This window comes from Semicossyphus pulcher, unplaced genomic scaffold, assembly GCF_022749685.1.
Source record: "Semicossyphus pulcher isolate SPU_LCO1_2020_fin unplaced genomic scaffold, fSemPul1.0.p SCAF_22, whole genome shotgun sequence".
In the NCBI taxonomy this organism is placed as follows: Eukaryota; Metazoa; Chordata; class Actinopteri; order Labriformes; family Labridae; genus Semicossyphus; species Semicossyphus pulcher.
Genome location: NW_027211696.1, coordinates 18,242,452 through 18,267,507, shown reverse-complemented (window position 1 = coordinate 18,267,507; position 25,056 = coordinate 18,242,452). Strand labels below are relative to the sequence as shown.

Sequence of the window (25,056 nt, the reverse complement as noted above, 5' to 3'; positions counted from 1 at the left end):
GCGAGCATTCATTTTATAAGACACTGACGCTCGCCGTTAAAATGTGCTGTCGGACATAAAAGTCGCTGAATGGAGAGGAATGTGGGCATTTTTCACTCTTCTCTTAATTAAAGCCACCTGTTTTAGAGGCATTTCAGAGGGAGAAAACAGCTCACCTGCAGGGTTTGTGATGCTGTGAAAGCACACGTTAAAAAGGTTCCTTATTATGGAGCCATTGTGGTGGATGATCCTGCATCCTGCCCTGTTTTTAGGCAGCTTCTTAGGATCACTCTTCCAGCCCATACTCTCTTACTTCACGTGTTTTATGAGGGAAAATAATCCACCTTAAAACGCAGCACTAATGCACGAATAACGCTCATCAACGCATTACCAAAACATGTTTGACAGAGCCGTTTTGGATGCAAATTGGCCGAAACGTCCTCAGATTTAAAAATGAAAGCTGCATCGATTCTCTGCACGCTCGGCGTCGTAATGAATCCAACAATTTCACCTGATTCAAACGGTCTGATTAAAGGAACTCGCTTATTTACATAAATATCAATAAGAAGACATTATGACAATTACTCGCCCTATTGGCCACAAACTTTATAAGCTTGAAAATATACTTTATTTTCATTAGGAGCCATGAAATGCAGTCATTAGCGCATTAATTAAAGCCACTATAAACAATTATGTGGGTTAGTTTTTCAGTTATCCTGTAATGGGTCATTGTTGTGATGGAATCAACACCGCACTGAGACTAATTTCTACACGGCGGCGCCAGGACGGCACAAAGGGCGTGAATTCCTGCAGCAGCAAACAGACAAATAGAATAATGTTTGGGCTTTTATGCGACGCTCTCTGTGCTGCAAACAGAATCTCTGCACATCAGCAGAAGTCCAGAGGAGAGAAGAGGGGGGGAGAAAAAATCAAACCAAAAACAATCCATTACCGGCTGCAAACACCGCTTGTCCACATAGTTCATAGCGCGGTGATAACGGCGGCAGAAATGTGCTGTAAATGCAGGGAAGCAGCGAGATTGAGGAGTCACATACAATGAGCGTCACCTCTGGGGGGGGGGCAGTGGCCTCAGGGAGGGGGAGGGGGGCAGAGTCAGCAGCACTTCCTGTAACACTGCAGCAACTTTGAGGGAAATACAAGAAACTTATCTGTCCTAGAATGTAAAATACAGCAGCGACATGAACCTGTAGTTAAATACAAGCAATTAAAAAGTGTTATTTGAGGATCACAGGGGGTCAAGACGGAAGGTCAGAGGTCAGGGTGACACATTTACCTCCTGAGTTATAGCCTGGTGTACTTGATCTAATATATAATAATCAGTTTTAACGCCGAAAAGCCAAAAAGCTTATGAAAGAATGTTATAGGAATTGTAATAGTGTAAAAAAGTGCTGAAGTGGGGAGGATATGTTGCTTTTATAAAGAGTAGGGTCAGGTGGAAGCAAATGAATCACACGTACTTTAAGGTGGATATTAAGTTTTATTAAGTCTTCACCTGTGCTTAAAATGTATTTATTTGTTATTTATTTTTCTTTATATTTTATTAATACAAAGCCACATTTCTGATGTATTATTTACCCCTCTTGCTCTTGGGGTTACACGTTGTGTGTAGGGAGCAATGTGGAAGTGTGTATTTGTGCATTGAATGTTTGCATCATGAAAAATAAAAATTGCAATACATAAAAAAAAAGGCAAAAAATATCCAATTCAAGCTTCTTAAATGTGACTATCTGCTGCTTTTCTTTGTCATGTTTGATATTAAATTCATCATTTGTGGTGTTTTAGACTCTTTGTCAGATAAAACGAGCATTTTAAAGACGTCATCGAGCACTCAGACAAACTTTGATGTGCATTTATTTATTTACTTTTATTTATTTATTTATTTTTTAGCATCAATTCATCCTTTATATACTCATATATATATTTAAACTGTAAGTGTTGTACTTTGATTGTTTTTCACTGTATATGCTCTTTGTTATTGTTGTTATTTTTTTCATGTATGGTGCCTTTGAGTACCTTTTAAAGCACTATACAAAATAAATGTATTATTATTATAATTACTATTATCAAGGAAACAATCTGAAGGTGAGTTGATAATAAACAACATAAACAATAGATTTGATGCAACCAGTGCTTGATTGAGGTAATCATTTATTGTTATATTGTGGCATCTTCTCGTGTTGTATATAAGTGTTGTTTTTTTTACATTTTTAATCCAATAAAGCCAAATAAAACCAAGTTTTTCTATTGTTATTTATCTTTTTATTTACAGACTGGACAAGTTAAACTACCAAAACCTTAATAAAAATATATTGAACTACAAGTTAGGGACTTTATTGGTCTCTTAATTGGAAGTACAGATGTTGACACAAGGTGTATCTAAAGTACTCACTAGGCTTCTTTTATCATCTAACACATGCGTACAGTACTGTCAGTGATGCACTGATGTAAGCTTGCTTAGGTGATAAATGTCACTAATATATGAACATTGTTTTCTGTTTATTGCCTCCTCACTTGTTCAAGTTTTCTTATTTGTAACAAATGTTCTGAACTTTCTGCTTTGATCGAGTCGTTAAATGGTTCCCTAACAGAATATGTAGAAAGGAAAGTCATAATAAGCTCTACATCTTTTCGTCTGGTTCATCCCCAAATGTATTTATTCGTAATGTTTACATAACTTCTATGCTTTGTTTTTTTTAGGGGGGATATATTGTTAATGCTGACTGAAATAAATAAAGTAGCTTTTGCAGAGTTAGCAAAAGGTGAACTTAGCATTTCTAGCATTGCAGTGTATTTTATAAGTTCCTGATGGTGTTGTATGTAAAAAACTGCTTTTTATTCCTGTGGTGTAAAAATAAACATGTCGCCTCTGAAACGTCGAGAAGAACAGGTGTGAAGTAGAACCAGATGGAAGTACAAGCACCTCAAATTTGCACTCTTTTATTAAACTGAAACTGGTCTTTTCCAGATCCCAAATGTGCAAAGACAATAAAAAAGGAAGCAAACTGCAGACGTACGACAGGAAGACTCCAGTTCAGCTCTTTGTGACGGACTTAAAACGTGTGTAAAAAGGTGCAAATTAAAGACTTCTATCTTGTAATGGTTGTATTTGTGGAGCTAAGTGAACATTTGAGGGTTTAAAACGGCTCAAAGCAGCTGCTTGTTTTGTGTTCTTTTGCTCTGAATAAATACTGGAAATCACAGAATCAGGACTTATTTTCTTCCGAGTATGAAAGCCAAAGAAGCAGAGAAAAAGGAGCACACACACACACACACACACACACACACACGCACACACACACACAGAGGGCATGTGTGTGCTTCAGTCCTGTGTGTGAGCATGTGGCTCCTTCATCGTCTGTGTTTTTTTTTTTTTGCACTGATGTATATTTCGTTGTCCGCCGGCTTAATTTTGATTTATAGTCCGTCCATAAATTAGAAAAATATGTTTTAGAATTCGGCGGCGGGGAGAAGGCGGCCCGTGATGTCAGGGGATTGGGTGATATTTAAGATGTCAGAAATACATATTGGATTAGTGCGCTTTGTTCCCCGGGAACAGCAGGTGTTTAATCATAGCTGATGGCTGCAGAGAAATGTGTTAGGACAGGCCGGGCACCAAAAAACTGGAGCTGCGTTCCCTTCGCGATAAATCATACGGCCCCTTACATTCACTCTCCCTCCCTCCTCTCCTCCCCCCCCTCTCTCTCTCTCTCCCCCTCTCGAGCACTCAGGTGTGTTTCTTTTTACATCACGTGACTCTCACACCTTTCACACCTGCAGGTTAAATCAGCTGATCAGGGGTGTAATTGAAGCTTTGGTCCATTATCTGAGTCTGATGTGGTGACAGTGAAATAATTACACTCTAATTCTTTCGCCTTAATCAGGATTTACACACAACAACCACTCCAATTTAGAGCATTAATTTACTTTAAATACAATTTTCTACTCATGTCAGTGAACGCAGCACCAGGTAAAGTAAGGTATGGCATGCTGTTTTTTGTCATATTAGCATGGAGACTATTTCTGGCCAAAAAAAAAAGATCTTGTATTATATAGGAAAAAGTATTATAATGGGAATCTCTCTCAAAATGATAACTTTCAGTATTTTTCTCTAAATAATGACTTAGTATTTCAAAATAAATAATGCCTTAATATCACAAAATATTGGCTACGTTTCTTGTAATAATACTAAGCCTTCTTAAAATAATAACTTATATAATAATAACTAACTGTAAAAAGATAATGAGTTAGTTTCTCAAAATAATGATAAACCTTCTGAAGATAATGACTTATCCCACAATGACTTAGTTTTTTGAAATAATGACGTATCTCATAAAAATTACATTTTTTTCTCAATACTGACCAAAAATAATAATCGTTATTTAAAATTTCTCACTAACAGTATTCATCTCAAAATAGTGACTTAATGTCTCAAAAAAATTATAAACGTAATTATTATAAATAATATATAAACAAAATAACTAATTCGACTCAAAATAAAGATAAAGTCCTCAAAATAAAAGGTAAGTATCTCAAATGATGGTAAACTTTCTTAGAATAATGAATTGGTATCTAAAATAAGGATATAGTTTCCCAAAATATTGACCAAATTTCTTGAAATAAAATGTTGTTTTCTTCAAAAGATAAAAAGATTATCAGTTAGTTTCTTAAAATAATGATAAACTTTCTTAAGACAATGACTTATCTCAAAAATAGTGACTTAGTATTTTGAAATGAGTTTGTACCAAAAAAAAAAAAAAAAAAGACTAAACAAAATAGTGACTTACAATACGTTAGTATTTCAAAAAAATTGACTTATTTTCTTAAAATAATAAACTTTCTCAAAACAATGACTAATACTAAAAGAAATTAGTGACTTAGTGTTTTGAGTTTATGATTTAATATGAAAAAAAAAGTATTTTTTTCTTAAAACTGACTTAGTGTTCTAACATAATGAGAAATACTGATTCATTTTTTCTTAAGTCAATTAAGTCAACTTTCCTAAAAATAATGACTTGGTGTCTTGAAATAATAAAACACACAGTACTTATCTCAATTTAGTAACTTAATATCTCAAAATATTAGAAAAATTCACAAGATAATGACAACGTATCAAAAATAAGGAATTATTTCTCATGATCTCATTTCATTATTTCTCAAGTCAACAAGGTACGTTTTCTAAAAAAAATGATGTGGTGTCTCAAAATAATGAGACTTACAGTATCTGAGTTAATAACATCTAATAATGAGAAACTTTATTAAAATACACAGACAGTATTTATGTCAAACTGATGAGACACAGTCTGAGATTAGTGCTTAGAATCTCAAAATAACAACAATCACAAAGTCATGATAAACTTGGTATCCACAATACCGCAATGAGAAGTTTTCAAAAATAATGAATACGTATTTTAAAATAATGAACTTTCTAATTATAATGAAATTATATCTCAAAAAATTGTCATAATTTCTTAAACGTCCTGATAACATGACTCACAGCTCATATCTCGAAATAGCGACTAACTCTCAACATAATAATCATGTTTAAAAAAAATCTTAATAATAATTTGATATTGCAAAATAATTATGAGCTTTTTCAAAATAGTGAGTTATACCAATTCAATATTTGAAACATTTTCTAATTATAATGACGATCAGAATGTTTTATTTTTTTGGCAGCACTGGGCCTCCATAGCTGAGGACAAACCAACTTTTACACTGGAATGAATTGAAATGGCACAAATGAATGTAATCCATCATGCTCAATGTGCAACAAAAACATTAATTCACGCCTTTCCAATTGGTTTGTGCTGATACTGGTGTTTGTTTTGCATTTAATGACGATATAAATGAGTGTTTTTTTAATACCTGCACCTTTAAACATCATATCGTTCCATCTTTTGGGCCCAGGTCCGGCCCGTCCGTGGCCCCGTCTGAGGCTGTGTTTTCCTCGAGGATCAGCCGAAATGGATGAGTGGTGAGAGCTCAGAGAGGACTACAGGGAGGGGAGAGGGAGACGTTTAGGAGAGCAAACATTTTCAAGGTCACCCGGTGAACTGGAACCAGCGCGGGGGGAGATGCATGGAGAAAATAGTGCGTTTTGACACCAGCGCGGCGTTTGATTAAAAGGCAAAGTAATGGGTTTAAACACACGCAGCGAGAATGCCGCCAGACTCTGTTGGCTTTTTTCCCCCCGCAAATTACTTAACGGTGCAGTGATGGAAATAAGGTTGTAATGTTTGGTAATGGAAAAGAAAGCCTATATATTCTTTTTTTCTGGTCTTCTTGTTTTCTGACACACACAAAATAAATTGCCCGAGCTAATAACCATGGAGCGGGAGATTTTTTTTATCTGTTAGCCACTGTGGGAATAGGAGCACGCTCCTTTCTTTCTTTGTACATTCCTTACTATGAACAATAATGGTCAAAATGATGAGACATCAATCTTGTAATGTGACATTAACACTTGTGACCAGTGAGCCAAATAGCTGTTGAGGGCTTGAAAGAGGAATTAAAGAAGTAAAGAGAAGAAAGAGAAAAAACAAGAAGGAGAAATGTCAAGCTTGCAGTTGGAGGCAGGAGTCGTGCTTGTTACGTGGAGCCTTAAACGCCTCACAGAGGGACCGGGGGCACCTGCAGAATGAAGGAACCTGCAGAGCAGAACAAAGAGGGATTGCAAAACACACTGGAAGATGATTTAATGCTGTGAGCGTGGGGAAAACAACCTCGAGCATATTAGCTGCCAGAGAAAAGTGCTAATCATGCATGCTCGCCGGCGGGAAAAGCGGCTGCAAATCAAACCTGTATGGCTCGCTAAATATAGGCTTTATTGAACATGGAAATTCAATAATCAGAGGAGCTGAAAGAGAGAGAAGAAATCCACCGAGGGCCTCCGACTCGCTGGATTTCTTTCTGTCCGTGTCTGTCTGTTTATCCTGGAAGCACCTCCTCAATGAGTCTCTTAATTCCTCTCTAATTCGGCGTGTCAGGGCCGTGTTTCCCCGCTGTCCCGCCCAGTGGCCCTTTGTCGCCCCGTTCTAACTCTCCCCAGCATTACTCAGCTCAATGACACACGGCAAATTGCATTTAATAAATTAGCTTAATGGATTCGACGATCGGTTAGCGGGCACAGTGTTTCCTCTGGTTAAGCAAAACATTTATATCCCACAATCCCTCTCTCTCTCTCTCTCTCTCTCTCTCTCTGTCTCACACTCTCTCTCTGTTACATCACAAGCATCTCTGCAGGATTATGAATGTGTACATCTGGCTTCTTTAGGCCAATCAATCTGAGTTCATTCACAACGTCACATGCACGGTGTTGTTTCACTCGGCTCGTGCACATTTCCAGTGATGTCCGGCACTGGAAACCCAAAACCACTGTCGCCTTTTAACTGTGCAAAGTCGGGTCTCATAAAATATTAAGCATCTAAAATGTTTAAGAAATGAGATTCAACCTAAATCTTAAATATTGTCTTTTAAGTTTCTGTAAACTTTCCTGATATTGTGTTTGATATTTACACAATCCAATCATAGGAAAAGTCACAAGGAAGCTATTCAACTGTTTATACCGAGCGTTAACATCAGCCGTGGGCAAAATACTTATGGCCAACAGTAATTACCTAACGCCACAGGGTTTGAGGGGTGTCGAGTGGCAGGCCTTGAAAACCTAAATCTACAGTATCCCCATAATTATGTAATTTAGGGTCTTGTTAGGAGTGATAGGGGGGTTATAATTTCTGTCTTTCCTTTTCCTTCCTTTGGACTGGTTTTTATTGAGACCAGCCCTGAAAGGCTTCCGCCAGGTAGTGGACTTAGAGGTGAGCTTAGGGCTAGGTCACACACTCAACCCGAGACTTGACTAGTCCGTAACATAAATGGGGGCCTGTCCGGGATCTGAATTTGAAGATAAATAATAATTTGGGGTTCAGTGTCTTGCCCAAGCACACTTAGACATGTGATTGTAGCAGTCAGGGATCAAGCCGCCAACCTTCTGATTGAGAGACGACAACTCTACCACTGAGCCACAGCAGCTCTGTATTAAAACAGAACTAGCTGATGCAACAGAGCTAACATTTAGCATTGCAGTCAAAGCTTTGAGAACAAATACAGGCATCTCAGCTAACATTTGTGCTAGCAGTTATCCTTCATAAAGATAGCTAAGCATTTGGCAGAAGTGAGGACTTGAGACTTGGTGACTTGGACTCGAGTCGACTCGAGTCACTGTTTTGATGACTTGCGACTCAACTTGACAAAAAATAAATGACTTGAGACTTGACATGACTTGAGGCATGATGACTCGGATGACTTGCGTGTGTTCATAAGTTTGAATGTTAGCTGTTAAATATCAAATGATAAAATTGTTTCTGTCTAATTATCAAGTATGACTGGCTGTCAGTCAAACTCCTCGCTATGGCAACACGCAACATCAAAGCCCCCAAATAGAACCCTCATCAGTCGTACTCGTTACTACTCAATACGGTCTCAGACCAGACCATCATCATGGCTGCGTCTGTGCCAAGATAATACAGACACAATTCACTGTCATATTGTTTGAACAGGTTATATAAATTGGCCAATAATATCATTATTAGACGGGCTGCTAACACCTTGTGTTTTCTCTTTATAAAGACCGGATACTACAGGTAAGAGTGCTGGATGTCAGATGGCATGGCTCCTGCTTCCTACTCTGATTCTGACTTCAAACCGAGTAAGCTGCACAAGAATGATTGTCACATGCGCCATTATCACGCAGCTGAACCAGGTAGATCAAAAGGTGATTGGCCACGCCCACAAAGTCCAGAGTGTTTTGGATCGATCTGATTTATCAACAGTTATGACGGCATATTTTTTACACAGGTTTTGAGGGGCTCTAAAATTAAATATCATTTATGTATTTTTCCAGACACTTTAACCTCTGTGTCGTTTAAAGCTGCGCCTAAAGGTGATTCCAAAAAGGCGCCATATAAATCACCATCATCATGACCATCACCTGCAGCAGCAGCATCATCCTGTCTTGGTGCAGCCTCGATGATGCACGCGCTTAAATGTCATGACACCCCCTCCCTCCCTCTCCCTCCCCCATCACAACAATCCTTTATGGCCTCTGCATGTTTGGTTGCGCAAAACAATCTCATCGGACATTATTGATGTTACAGATGTTATAGTAATCAAATTATCGGCGTGTGAAGGGCCCCGCTGTCACCGCGCCGCGTGATGAATTATAGGAAAGGTCACAGCCTGCCGCCGCTTTATGGAGGGTTTGTACGGTAACGCTCAGGTGAGCGCCTCCAGGGCCGGCCGGGCCTTAGACACACACGCGCTAACACACACACTTACATGCACACGAGCGTTATTCGTTCAGGTTAAGGGGTTCTTGCACCTCTGGGGAGGAAGGTGGTCACCTTTTCTCATAACACAACTTTACCTTTTTGCATTTACAGGTAATGGGAGCTAAAGTTCCCAGGAGAGAGAGTTAAACAGGCTCTTTAAGCCAGGTGATGTTTTTCTTTTGCTCGATAAATCCAACGAAAAGACCGAAACCAACAAGTATTCTGTGTCTGAGTTACCTTCTTCCTCTGTGCCACACGACAGACGCGTCCTGCTGCCCCAAATCTTCACTAGAGCACCAAATGTAGATCAATCCGCCCCTAAAAATAGACCCCAACAAAAGCACTATTTCCTCCTGTTTGATAGATACTTATTGATCCTGAGGGAAATTCAGGTATCCAGTAGCGTACAAGAAACATGAAATAAACCACATTGTTTGTTAAACCCCGAAAAAAAATTACAAAAGTTTAAAAAAATCTAAATGAAAAGAGATGCTATTGAAGGTACAGCACAAATGTAACTGTGATGAGCAGAGAGGTGTTAATATGCTTATTAATAACTAACTTAATGTTGTAGCGTCCGAGAGAAAGAGCTGTACTGTAAACATCATGAGCTGTGTGATCCATGTGTGCAGTGGGTGCTTTAGTCCAGGAGGAATTCACAGTTGTTGTTGTTTGTTTCCTCCTGCCGTCACTCTGAGGAGTTGTATCGTCTCACGGTCAGAGTAAGTCTGCAGCAGAAACCTGCAGAGCTCAGTGAGAGGCTTCAGTGAGACGACGACTGAAAGGATCAAACGACTACAGCTGAGTTCATGAGAGAAACGTTTCGGCTTCTTTGCTGCCAAAGTTTACCTTCTTCAATAACTCTATAAGTCTTTATGTCTGGACTGGACTTTTAGATCGTCTGTTCACTGCACTAGTTTTAGTTTTAGTTTTAGTTATAACTTTTGCACTCACTAATATCCTGCACATCTGTACAGTTTTTAATCACACCTGTTGTACGTATTTTGTATTATACGTATTGCTTTTTATATTTTTATTCTTATTGCCTATTTTTTATATTATTCTGTTTAAGTACTTGGCAATAAACCTGATTCTGATGTCCTGTAACCGTCCAACAGTGAAGACAGACACAGACGTTTACTGAAGGTTAATCAGTCAGCAGATCAGCCATATTTAACTTTACCTTTTATTGTGCTTCAGTGTGCTTCTTCTCTTTCCTGTGTTTGCAGTGGTGTAACACTGAAAATGTCCATGTTGTGGGATCAATAAAGATATCTATCTATCTATCTATCTATGCAAAACAGTTCTCAACACTAACTAATGATTAATTAGTTAATGATTACTTTATCATGATGAGTGAAGCACTTAAAGGACACACTATGCCCCTCTAAAGTCACTGTAACAGTGTGCATAGTGCAGCATTATTACTGTACATGTTTCACATATTTACATCGACTTCTGACCTGCTTCATGACCTTTAAACTTTGCATTTGAGGGTAGTTAGTCTGGTGATTTAGTTGCTCTTTATTTCTTCTTTTCTTTAAGTTACAACCAGTGATTCTATTAGACATTATAATAAACCAGATATTAGATTGATAGGGTTATAGTTTTCTGTAAATTCATGTACTGTATTTGTATAATCTTGAAAAACATTGGTGATACATAACGTACAGTTTTCAGAGATTTTATTAATCTACATTCGTCCGCTCGCAGACGCTCAAACATGTGATGCTGTTTGTTTAAAGCATATTAAAGTGTGCAAACATGCAGTTATTTTAATTAAAGTTAAATCTTTAGATAAATAACAGACTAATCTGCTTTATTGACCTAAAATGTTCATAAATTCAAAGGCAGACGTGTCCTGATCTTCATCGGGTTTTAAGCTGTTTGTATTGAAGCTGTGCTGTCACTCACATTAATCCACACACAATTACGTGTCAGCGCCGCTGCTCTCAGTTTGATGATAGCCTTGGGCTGAGCGCGGCGGAGAGGGCCCTAATCAGGAGAGTAAACTCCGCTATATTTCAATTTGGGAGGGCGCTCTTCCGCTCCGGGGGGCTGTGGCACCGGTGATAAATAAAACGCCCATTTACTCCCCCGCTCGCCTACCACAGACATCCAAACTGCACTCGCCACCAGGCCCGTAATCATGGCTGCGTTTGGACGGCGAACATAAATCACACAATTGGAAACGCCATGATTAGGGATGCCAAACTCAAACAAATGCAGCGTGTAACCTTGTCAGCCCGCGAGCTGATCTGAAATCATCCTCAATGAGAAATGAAACTAAATGGAACCATCGACACTCGTCCACATATTCCTCAAACATCACGCCCACAGCACACAGTTGTAATCTTAACCTAACAAGATTAGCGCCTCCTCTGGTGTAATCCCTCAGTATTATGACACATCTGTTATTAACAAAGGTGACAAAGGTCTCGGCACAAGTGGACTCGGCTTTAAACTCCTTTCAAATGTTAACCAGCATGTTCCCCGAGCCGCTTAAAGTGTTAATTGGCTGATTGAGTCCATTTATCTAATCCCTGAGTTTCAGCGCTGCCCTCAAACCCTCCAAACCGCCGGTGGATTTGGGTGAAGTGCTGCACACGATCTCTATTCAAATATTTCCATATGACAACTGCTCACGGAGCGCTCCAATTAAAGGCCAGTCACTTTCTATTTAAGTCGCCTCAAAAGATCCCCGCCGTGTGCGTGGAGCAAACAAAAGGATCCTTCCAAAGCATTTAACTCCCCAAAAGTGACTCAGGGGGGCCGGCCCGGGGTCCGCCCCCTCAGAGGCCCTCTCGGGGGATTAGATGCTGGATTCAGGAGGAGAATTTGGGGTTGCAACACTCTCTCTTTCTCTCTGCTAAAGAGGGGGCTGCATGTGCGTGTTCAGCACCGTGGAAATGAGATGCGCATTTAAAATCCGAGAGCAGGGTCCGCCGCCTGTGGCCGCGCGCTGCCAGGAAACCTCCACGCCCGCCCCAGCGTCCGCCCCCCCTTCGCCCGCCCCCGCCGGCCGGCCTGGAGGTTAATTAAGCAGCCTTCAGAGGAGAGGAGGCCAGGTTTGATGCTCTCTACATCTGTGATTTCTAGCAAATTCATCCAGTCCCCCCCTGCGCTGCAAGGGAGGATTTTTAAACAGCAAATTAGCATTCAGATGAGAGAGCAGAGCGATGTGGAGCTGCCCTGCAGAGCGGGACGCAGCCAAAGATTACACTGCTGTTACATTTATAAATCTATGGAAGGACGGTGACTGAGCTGCAGTCAGACCAGTTCTCTGCTCCCCTTTAAGTTCTCGGTTTAAGGCTCAAACAGAAAGTAATGTAGCTGCTAGTCAGGCTTCAAACTTCCCTTACCCCATGATAAGTCTGAAACTAGGCCTGATGGCTTAAACTAACATTTCATATAATTACAGAGGAGGAATCTGCTGCTTGTGTTTCACTGATATGGTCCGCTCCAAAGGCTCCACAGGCTCCACAGGCTCAAAATTATGGTCTAAAACATATTCAGGGTGATTGTAGCTTAGTAAAGTTGGTCCTCGACTTTACTTGAGTTTTGTGAAATGTGCTACTTTACACTTTTATTCGACCACATTAATGTGACAGAAGAAGTTACCTGTAACATCAAAACTTTATCCTACATGTGGCGCTGGTTTAGCTCAGCGTGTAGATCAGGAGCTCCACATTCAGAGGCTGCAGCCCTCGACTCCCTCGACTCGACTTTGCTGCACGTCATCCCCCGCTCTCCTCTGTCCGTGTTTCCTCTCTTTCTTTAGCTGTTTTATCTAATGCAGGCAAAAAAAATCAGACATTTACATTTAAGATTAAGATCATTTAAGATAAGGTAGACCTTACTGATCCACCATTGGGGGATAGTCACCCTTTACAACAGCTCACAGTAAAAGACACGGGTACAACAAGCGATAGATTAAAAAATGGAAGACAACATAATAAAAAACAATAATAATTATATTAATAATAAATATATATAAACTATGATGTGGTTGTGGATAAGGTAAGGGTAATATTGCAGAATTGTTTCAGATGATACATCCGTCTAAACATCTCAAGTTTCACCAGAAAAGGCAAATATGAGGCGCCTGGAGAGGTGGGGTCTGCTCTCAAGGTAGAGCTGACCTGCAACAGGCCAGCCACCTCCTTCGGGTCTGATGGCGGCCGAAAGCAGACAGCAGCATGAAAACCACAGTAGGGGGGGGACAGGAGAGAGGTAACGGGAACAGAGGACAAAAAAATAAATAGATAAATAACAGAACAAAAACAACAACAAGCCAACAAACAAACAAATACAAACAGGTCTGCCCCGTGGCCTCTCTGACCTCAGGGCCACATCAGAGGTCATCTTTCTCTTCTTATTGAATCCCGTCTCCCCCCTTATCCCCCCTCCCCGTCCTCCACACAAACATTTTTTATATATAAAAAATATATGTGAGACGTTTGGCAAAAAAGGAACGTTTGGGTTAGGGTTATGTCATAACATGTTTTAGGAGGAGTGCCACCCTTCCGTTGGGAACCACTGATCTAAACAAGCTGAGTGTACGTAGAGTAAAACGCAGCAACACTGATGCTTCACAATAAACAGAGTTATAACAAACAGTCACAATGGAGCATCTTCTGCACAATGAGGACTTTTACTTGTGATACTAAGTAGTAAGTAAAAGTAAGTAAAATGTGCACAGAATACTTTTGGATTAATTATCATTTAATTCTTATTAATCTGTCCTTCATATTTAAAAGACCATCGATCCACTTCTCAGTGTTTAATCTTTATTCTTATCTCTTATTTATTGCGTACGTATATAATGCATATTTAATATTTTCTTACTTCTAGTTTATGTCGTATATTTCTCTAATCTTTCTGTGCCTGAGCATCTGTAACGCCCGAATGCAGAATATTTACAGTTTGTGTAATGGAGCATTTAGGTCCTTTTAAGTGGGAGGATATTTGATTTCAAACTATATAAAATGGAGAAAAGCAACAAAGCAATGAAAGAGTTGACCCTGCATTGGAAATAAGAAATGATTTTAACCCTGCAGGTATTTTTTGGGCCTTTTATACCTTTAATGAAAGAGAGAGGAAACAGTGGGGACGACGAGAGGCAGAGGGCCGAGGGTAGGAGTCGAGCCTGGGGCCGCACAAGCTAAACCGGCGCCCCACCCAACAGGTCATTTTGCTTAAAAAATTCTGGAACACAAGTTGATTTAAAAAGTCGATTAACAGAGCGATCCTGCAGCTCTGATGTTTTAAATAATACCAGGAATATAAAGAGTAATGTGCTCTGAAGGCAAATAAACTCATGCAAACATAATGTACCCTCTAACAGGAAGCAAATCAGCAGGTAGGACTTCGGCGAGGATGCAAATTCAATCTTCTAAATGCGACTAAACTCCTCGAACGAACAAAACATCCCGTGAAAGCACAAACACTCGTGCGATTCAGGCTCCGCTCCGGCTTTTACGAGCCCAGCGAGGACGGCGGCTGATGGATGCAGATGCGGAGTGTTTGCAGGCGGAGCGGCCCCGGCACTCTGCCTGTCACATACAGGTCTTCATTAGGAGCGTCTACAGACTCGCTGAGGGGGCTTTTGTGTGTGAATCACGGTGCTTTATGTGTCTTTTGCACCACTAATACGCCACTATGTCAGAGGGAGTCTGTTTTATGGGGGCAAATTGGTGGCGGGTAGGAGAGCGGAGCACTTTAGCAGCACTCACCTTCCCCTCACCCCTTTTAACTTATTAACTTATATTAACTCATTGTAACCTGTCAACAGCTCTGCATGTGTATCACTAATAAATCACAATAAGGGAGAGTTGCTGGGAGCAGAATGTGTTTATCGCTGTGTGCTTTTTGCCTCCCAGTCACCGTTAATGAAGCCGTCTCCTCTCTGACTGTGTGATCACTTTTTAATGCACTGAGTGTTTTTTAAAGTGCAATCAAACGCAAATTAAAGGCTGCAGGGCTGACCACGAACGCTCTTTGCTTTCACGGATGCTTTCCAAAACATAAGCATGAGCCAATTGTTAAATGCACCTGCAAGGCGGTGCTCGGGGCGGCGGGTTCCTTCTAAAAGGACACAAAGATGGAGGGTAAACAATGTCATGAAAGCCTTTCAAAGAATTTACAATGATGAGTTTTTCCTTGCTCTTTGAGTGACAGCGCAGAGGACATGAGAAAGTGCATGAAGCCACAGAGCTGCAGTGTGCTGTCAGTGTTTGCTTCTCATATTAAACAATATCATGTCGGAGTTTAAGCTATAAAAAGCTTTGTGTGAAATGTTAATCAATGCAAAACAATGACGAGGATTACAGGGCCGCGCGGGAAACATATCTCAGAGTTTCAAGATATAATGTCAAAGATTTTCATGTTAATAAATGTCTGTTAAGTCTGTCGCTGAATGAGGTAACACAACGGTGATTGAGCCTATGGCCCACTGATGAAAGCCTTTGCATTTGCAGTATATAGTATTATTACAGACTGACTGTCTGTGGTGACTTTCATGGAAAAAAATCACAAGCAGCGCCCAGTTAGTGACGCGTTTTCCTTCAGCCAGCAGTGGTTGGTCTGCCAGAGAGGGTAGGCGGAGCTAAGCGGCTGCTTTTCCGGTCTCTGCAAGTGTTGCGAGTAAACAGTAATCTACTATGGCTGAACAAACAAAGAAAAGATGGATGACTACAGATACAACTTCAACAAGAAGTGAAAATCCAAAGAAGAAGAAACAAACTCGACGCTCAGATGAAGCAAACAGTCTGAAAAGGAAAGCGACCGTCAGCCAGGAAAATCAAGAGTTACAACCAGAGCTGACCGTGGACGTCACACATGCAGCACTGTCTGGATATCTGGGAAGTGTGCTCCTGCAATTACAGTTTAACTCCATAGGTGCCGCCAAAGAGACTTTGTCGTCTGTCTTTTAATTGCTTCGGTAATGGATTCGATATCATTGTAAATGAGAGCTGCCCCTCAATGATCTCTCGAGTATACATAAAGATAAAGGTTATAGATAAAGAAAAATAAAGGCTGATAGAATCGACTCCAGACAGCTACCAACCTACGAAGGTTTTACATCAGTAACTTGTAATTCTTCAATGACTCAAAACTTTAAATACGAGGGTTTAGAAATAGAAACAGTGCATCCGACAAAAGTTCAGGCCAGTGAGCAACTTATAAATATAAGTAATATCATATTCATCGCCGACGCTCGTGGTGTCCAGCTCCGGAAAAACATTAAGAGACCAATAATGTGTTGTTCTCTGGTTCTTCTGTTTATAGGTTTGTGTTTGTGTCAAATGAACTTTTGTTTTATTGTAAACAACATTTCTCTCATATTCTCATTGAGGTCTTTTATTTGCACAAAATGACGACTGGTTAAGAAAACCAACAGATGTTTTTCAGAGCTCGAATAATGCAAAGAAAACAAGTTCATGTTGAAACAGCAGAATGTTTAAACTCAGGACGAGTTCACAGATCGGTTGGCTGACGTCACGTCGCTCTTTGTTCGATGGCTTGTGACCGTCCATCTTCCTCTCGATCACATTCAGGAGGTTTTCGATGGTTCACATATGATTGTTCTGTCCATGACATGCAGAGAGAGATGCTGACTTAAGTAACATGTGGAGGAGGTCTCTTTTTTCCTCCGGAGCTGTATGAAGATTTTACATCAATAAATTGCCATTTTGACTTAAATGCCTCTGAACGAAAAGGAGGTTCAAACAAAAAGTGAAGGAAGTTATCAAATTATATTCATCGCCAACACTCGAGGTGTTTTCAGAGAGGACACGGCGTCAGAGGAGGGAAATAAAAGTAAGAAAAAAGTCAGAATTCTGAGAATAAAATGAAGAATTTCACTTTTAGAACAATTAGAAGCTGAAATAAAACATTTTTCCTCTTCTGCACAGAACATCACACATCTTATCTGTAATGTTCTTCTTCACTGAGGAGATATGTCTCCGTACGCGCCCTGTAACCCGACAGAGCTCTCTCCTCCTCGTCTCCTCCCGCCTGCAGATTGATAAATGTGGGACACCGAAAAGGAAAGTGAAAAATCAAATCAGCAGAGCTGAATGTGCCTGTCCCCGTAATGAGGCGCTGATTGAACATTTCAGCAGGGAAACATGTAGTCATTAGTCTCCGTGCTCCAAAGAAGCATTTAAAAGAAACTTCAGAGAGGAGAAAAAATGTAATTACAACACAGGAGGCGCAGGAATAACTGTGAAGCATCAATTTAAGCATAATCACCACAATTACTGCTCCCAGGGGTCTGCAGGAGACGCAGTGATTGTTTTGGGGGAGAAATGTGTTTGTGTGGATGTGACACCTTTACCGTCACATGTCGCGCATCTTCACATCGTCACAGAGGTCTTTGTTGTAAGTAAGGTGTGTTTAACTCGTCAGGGGAACTTCTGTCTCTGTCGTCGCAGGATTAACTCTGTTAGCGACTCATAAAACAATCACTTAAAGGATGTGTGATGTTTTTATTTTGCCTGTAACAAGTTTGAGAGCTAAATGAGTCTGCATGAAAACTTTAAGATCCTGTTTATATGTTTAGTTCATCTAATTAAAGGGTCAAAGTTCAAGCTTGTGACAGAGATAAATGTTTTTCCAGCTCAGAAAATTACACAATTGCTACAAATCCAGCCTTTGCCAAACATTTCATCAAGCAGTTCAATCCATTTTTAAAGAGTTAAAGTCGTCTTTGTATTCTTTTATTTCTCTCTTTATTTGTAATGCTTCATCACTGCTCTAACTGTTTGAGATCTGCCTGTTTTATCACTTGTATTCCAAAAATAACAAGCAAAGACGGTTAAAGGTTAAAGGTCAGCAGGTTTAGAGGCTGGGTGGTTGCACCGATGGGACGGGGAGCGCTGAACTAGACTTAAACATAAGACATTACAGCTACATGATGGGAAGGACACGTTACAATAAAGGAGAGTGTAGACATCATGGATCAACAGTTAAAGGGCCAGTTCGCCGATTTTCAACCTCAGTCCTGTCATGCTGTTGGAGCCTATTCATATTTTTTCATATTTGTTAATTTTTTGGAAAATGGTAAATCAAAATCATGCTGGTGATAATGTTGATTAACTATTGAAAGTGGTGGATATATATTGCAGATAAATGATCATTTATTCTGATGGTTTTCTCACGGCCCTCCTCCTCCTATGATTGGGGACAGATAGAGGACAGCTGGGTGCTCCTCTGTCGGCTTTTTGTGTTGAAGGAGTGAGACAGTTTATCTACCGCTAAATTAGCTTTTTGTTTTGTTTATTGTAGGAAGTCAACCACGGAGATTATTTTTGTTTATGTACCTTTTTAGAACCTGGAAAGATCTCCGCAAGTGCTTATTATTTAGGGCGTCATAGACCTCCTCCTATGCTTTTTTTACACTTACATCTACGCGTATCTAAGAGTAGCCAGAACACTGCTTTTGGAGGACGCTATCTGCTTCTCCAATGGGCCCTGTAAGATAATTTGTTTGGCCTTAATTGACAGAGAGGACAGAGGACAGTGTCAGATGACACGCAGCAAAGGGCCGAGGAAGTTGAAGCCGGGGCCGCCACATTGAGGACGGTAGCCTCTGCATGAGGTCACCGATTTAACCTCTGAGCCAAACCGGCACTGTGTTTTTTAAGTTGAATTGCTCTTGTATATTGTGTGTACTTTTATTCCTTCTCTTATTTTTATTCTAGATGCCTTAACTGTTTTTTTTGTACTTTTCTTTGCTTTTAATTGAGTCCTTAAGCCACTGCAACATCCAAATATCTCTCGGGATCAGTAAAGGTTTATCTTCTCTTATCCTTCTCATATGTTCATCTGGTTAGTGTGATATGTGACAAAAATGTGTAAAAAAGTCACTAACAGCTTTCTCTTTGCGTATTTATGCAGAGTAAGCAGCCTATAAAGAGTTAAAAAAGCATAAAGAAGCTGAAATAAAGATGATATTTAATATCCTTAATAATTCAGGAGACTTAACGACATCAGTGACATTTCTGCCTTTGATTGTGTGTGTTGCATCTCTGCCTGCGTGTGCGTGGCTCCTGTCAGACCAACGAGGGGCTGATCAGAGACACGCCGGCTAATGAGAAGTTGCTCTCTGTGGTAAGGTCAGACAGGCGTTTCCTCAGATGGGATCCTCTGCTTTACTTCCCCCAGCAACGTCCCCTCCATCTCCTCTCCGCTCTCTTCAAACACACGCCGTGATAAGACCATCTGAGCAGCCCATCATGTCGCTGTGCTGCAGCCCAGAGAGGAGAGAAATCAAGCTGTCACTGCGCGGCAATGTGAGGGAGGAGAGGCAGCCCCCTGTTCTCTCATTCCCTCTCCAGAGTCCATTATAGCAGGTGCCAACACGGGAGATGGATCACACACACACATACACACACACCCTTAAAAAACTCTGCCCGAAAATTGAAGTTACCTTACCTTAACTTACGGAGGCCCCAAAAAGGCCAAAAATCTTATGCAACAGATTAGAATCTTTTGCAGGAGATAAAGCTAAGCGTTTACGACCATGCTAACATCTCTGTGAGGCTTTAAGCTAGCAGTGCTTTGAGCTAAATGCTAACAGCAGAATGCTAACATCCTCACAATGACAACAGGCGTTATCTGGACCCAAAAAACCTTCAGACTGAACATACCCTCAAGGCCTTTTGTCCTGTTTGCATCGGCACCTGATAGGAATGCTAAAGTGACGTTAGCCGACGAGCGCTGGGTTTAGCAACATGACATTAGACAACAACAACAACAACAACACACCATGGTTGGACCACTGTTTGTTGTGTGTCTCAGGTTTCCTGCTAAAAGAGTCGGGAAGGACACTCGTGATTTTAAACGTCACTCTCCATCAATTTGTCCGTGTTTTAGTCCATTTTTTAAGGCTACTGTTACAAGCTGTTACACAGGCTTTTAAAGATGGAAGCTCAGGCTCATGTGTTTGGACAATCACGGTACACTTGTGTCTCAATCAGTCAATCACTCTTTCTTCTATACAGTGTTAAAGGAGCAGTTCACCCCTGGAAGAAGCCACTGTCAGTCAAAGCTGGTGTTCTCTGTAATCGATAGAAGCAATAATATTTGAAAATGGCGCCATAGCTGTGGAGAAAGTTGTACAAACAGCTCGTGGTTTTGCCCATTCTACATTCCTACAACACCCAGCATGCATTGCGCCCCTCCCTCTGAAAGGAACGGCCCTGTGAGAGATGCTGGAGTGAAATACTACTACTCACTGCAGGCAGCAGCTCAGAGTGGGACAGAATCTGAAATACGACGAGAATATACCGCTGGATTGTCCAAAAAATCTTCAGGTCTGCAGTCTACATTTCAAACCTGACGATTTTGAACGAGACATGACATCGGAGGCGGGCATCCAAGATTGAGGAAGTGTAGTTTAGCGAGCTCCCTGGCCTCTGCCAGATTAATCGTTTTACATAGTCTGGCGGAGGTTTTCCAGGGCCCGTTGGAGAAGCGGATAGCGTCCTCCAAAGGCACAGAGCCAAATTGCATAATAGCATTAGCTCCTCATAACAGCATGATAGGACTGATGTTGAAAATCACGAACTGACCCTTTAACTGGCAGCTATTTTAGATTTAGTCTTCAGACGAAAATGTTTATTAGTTTTAGTCACATTTTAGTAATCTTTACCCTTTATAGTTTTAGCCGACGGAAACTCAAAACCATTTTAGATTTAGTCGATAAAAAGTCACATTTTAGTCGTTACTTTTTGTCAAAACGTTTCTCGAGAAAATACGACCCCCCCCCCCCCAGTCTCCTCCTTGTTTTTACCTGTTTGCTTCAGGTAAAATCAAGAGCTTAAATTTCAGCAGATCATCTTTACAGTAAATGAATGATGAGGACACAGCATCTAAAGATCTTACTGAAACACTCTGACTGAAGCAGACAGTCGATGATCGCTCCTTTCTGGGCGGAAGAAGACTGACGAGTAAAACCCCTTTTTCTGTGAGCGTGTTCAGAGCCTGAAGCAGAAAGCTTCACAGCCACCTTCCTGTTATCTCTAACTGGTGCTCGAGCACTAACATTTTAGTCCTACTTCATCAGAGTCTTTGTTATAAACGATCTATTTTTAGCTCTTCTCGTCTTCGTCATGGAAAAAAAAGAATCCTTTTTCATCATAATTTTCGCAAACAAAATTAACACTGCTTCTAGAGTGACATGATTCTTGGTGCATTACATTTCCTGGTTTGTAGTCCGAGAAGTGTTAAGTTTTTGTTTTGGTAAAACATCGTCACAGCTGCTTTAACGTCATGTCTCGCGCCGTCATAGAGTCAAAATCTTTATGTCTAATAATTTAGTTTATTACCAAACACCTGAAATATTACTAAAAACATTCTCATTATCCTTTTCTGTACTAATGTTAGCAAATGTAAGAAATCTTAGCAGCTTCGCCCTGTCATTGTTAGCTTATTAGCATGCTCATGTGTCCAGATACAGCATCTAATAGCTGCTAGCATGGCTGGAGACATATAAACAAAATAATTTAACTCTTGGTAAGAAGGTATAATTAAAACGCTCTTTCTTATGGGCAGATTTTGATGTAGAAAATGTGACACATGTGAATCTGAAGAGTCCAGATGCTCTCTGAATCTGTCAGCTCATAACTTTGAGTTTAAAAAACTTAAAATAGTAAAATAATGTGTTTCTGTGATAAATTAACATTAAGTAAGCGTTTGAAAATCTTCCATGTGTGTGTGTGTGTGTGTGTGTGTATCTGGCAGGCCTGACGCAGCTCGTGTGTGTGTGTGTGTGTGTGTGTGTGTGTGTAATGGGAACAGCTGGCTGAGGGAATGAGTACAGAGGGAGAGGTGATGGATGCGAGTGGAGCTCCTGTGACAGATGAGCTAACAGGTGTTCACCACAGCCCTCAGAGAGACGCTATTTATGAGCCGGAAAAGACAGCCAGACGCAAAGCTCACGACGCCACCGGCCCGCTCCACGCCGAGACACATCACGTACAAGCACACTACTTTACTCCACACAGCAGAAATGTCTGTAGGAGGTGGATACTCAGGCTTTAGTTTGCTACAAGCATCCTTACTCACCTGGCAAAGCGTGCGCAAAGTCCTCACACGTCTTCCTCTGTAGATCACTAATACAAAGTACAAAATGCATGCTGGTTCTGGTTGTCGATATACATCGTCTGTTTTCTTACATTTCATTTAAGAATAAGACTAAAAAGATCGTCTTAAGACTGATCTCAGGGCAGCTGGAGTTTTAGTCTGTGCCTCTTATAGACTGTAAACTGATATCTGGTAACGTTTGTTCCCTTTCTTCAGTAACAATCTGGCTCTAAAGATTTTTACTGAATCCTTAAAGAATCTTTTCACCATCTGGATAAAAAAAATCTTTTTCTGCTGCATAAAAAAGTTGCAGTTGTAGTTCCTTACCCACTATAATGGCACACTAACATCAGTGTGGTCAATAATAACTGATACTAATTCACATTCAGATCGAGCAAAGATAAACAACATGTAGTTTCCATCCATCATCTTTGCTTGATTTAGAAAACAAGTGTACAGATATATATATAAACAGATATTGTTTTTCATGTACCGTAAAATCTGGAATATAAGTTGCACCTGAATATAAAGCCCTTTTTACACTGCCAGGTCAAGGCGGGATTATTACGACTCTGTATCACACGTTCTGTCTTGGCGAAGTCGCTCCGCCTCTGAGCCGGCATCAGAGGTAGAAACGGAGGTGAAACACGAAGCGGAACAGCGGCGTGTGTGTGTCTGTGAAGCACGCGCCGTTTGTTTGCACCACGTACATGTTTTGCTTCCACAACACTGGAACGCATTTTAAAAAACACACACTGGGGCGGCTTTACGACGGAGCTGCATGGCCCAATTTAAAATGCTGAAGGCAGCATGACGGTGACACTTCGTTATTCTAAAAAGGGCTACTGTGTTACGGTATTTTACCCAGACCATGCACCGTCATGATCGCCAGTGCAGCTGTCACCCTCACAACTATCAACGTTAACGTAGGCTGCACCGGTAGCTAGCAGGACTGCAAACTCAACATGGCAAAAACAGATGGCAGGCGATAATTTATGTTTGTTTTAAATGAAAATGAATTGAAATAACTTGTATACACATTGTTATTAATAAACAGCTATAGAAGACATTTTTCCCTCTAGGATACCCCCCAAAAACAGACTGCGTCTTATATACATCTATTATCTTTAATGATTTAGAAAACAAGATGATGAAGAGATTAAAATGTTGTTTTTCAGTAGCCTTGTATTAATATTGATATAAAGTATATTTTGGAATAATTACAGAAGTTTTCATGTCATGAAACGAGATATCTGACAGTAATATTTTTGTTGGGGGGCCAGGATCCGCTGCCTACTCCAGGTTCAAAGGCGGAAACATGGGGAAGGAACATATGTGAGCAGGTGGAGCGACAGATTCATCAAAATCATGATGTCATGAGTACATGGTACGCGCCTCGGCCTGATAATTAGCAAAGATCATCATTAACGATTTTGTGTTTGAGCCACGATCATCTAAAGAGGATCAATCACCGCAGAGATGTTGGAGAGACACGGACAGCGAGGAGGGATGTGACTACCAAGAAATAAAACAATAAATACTGCTTTAATAAATTCACTTTTTATTGCTCAGCATGAAGCGATACAGATAAAAAGACCTTGATTTAAATCTAAAGTATGTTTGGTTTTCTAAATAACATTATTTTCTCTCATAGAAGGCACTTTGACACGGGGGGGGGTTCAGGGGCAGTGTAAAGGCTGGAATGTGACACTACATCAGGGACAAGACGAGAAGAGATGGATGGATTTAAATGGCACAGAAATCCTGTTTTTAATTAATTTGTTGGAACTAAAAAGGGCTCAGACATTACGGCCGACGAGATACAGTCGAACGTTAACGCTTTAGTGGAGTATTTTATTGTGAAGGCAGAGAAATGGCCTGTAAGTGTGGCAGAGTGTCATGTTTCAGAGGTATGGGACATATGTTCTTATCACTTCTATGATGCCTTCTGTGTGTTTAAAAAAGGGATCACACTTTATTTAAGACTTTCATAAAGTTCAGCAGTTCAGGACAATTACCTGCAGAAGAAGAGACCGGAAAGAGATGAACCGCTGCACGAGTGCTCTTCACGTGTTTCCAGTTCCTTCTCTGCAAGCTCACTTGTCCTCAACAACAGAATTAAATCATGAAATCCTTAATAAAGGAGTGTTCCCCTTTACCTTTACTAAAGGAAGTAGGGAGGAGGAGTGACGATGGGGGGGGGGGGCTCTATGCCTGGGCCAGGGCTTGTTTGAGGTCTCGGAGCAACATGGACGCCATGACGCTCTTCTCTGTGTTGATGGTGAGGAGGGCAGACAAGGACTCCTTCAGCTCCAGCGACACCAAGACCAGAGCGCCGCTGCTGACCGTCCGCCCGGCAAACCTGCAGGAGAGGAAGGATGTACGGGTCAGAAACACAAGACATGCACACTTAAAAGTTTAATGTTTTCAGATGCTAACTTTTGCAACATTTGCACCGAGCGTCCACATTTATTTAGGCTTTTTAAAAACCCCAAAACAGACACTTTTGAGCGTGCATGTTTGCTACCTGGTGTGTAGTCCTTGTTCTTTCTGCAGGCAGTTGTTGTGCAGTTAAATATGCATGTAATTGCTGCACACATTACAATGAAGATGATGCAGACTGTTTGTTACTACTTTG

The 25,056-nt window shown here is 40.7% G+C and overlaps 1 protein-coding gene across 2 annotated transcripts in view; it reads right to left on the bottom strand.

Moving 5' to 3' along the window:
- Window positions 1-23,932: 23,932 nt before the first annotated feature.
- ap3b1a (adaptor related protein complex 3 subunit beta 1a) overlaps window positions 23,933-25,056 on the bottom strand; it is a 72,089-nt gene continuing 70,965 nt past the window's right edge. Inside the window, exon 27 of one of the 2 annotated variants that reach the window (XM_069673072.1) lies at window positions 23,933-24,780. In XM_069673072.1, the coding sequence (XP_069529173.1) occupies window positions 24,627-24,780 (154 nt within the window). In that variant the 3' untranslated portion in view covers window positions 23,933-24,626. The remainder of the gene's footprint in view (window positions 24,781-25,056) is intronic. The other variant, XM_069673073.1, reaches the window with a different exon arrangement.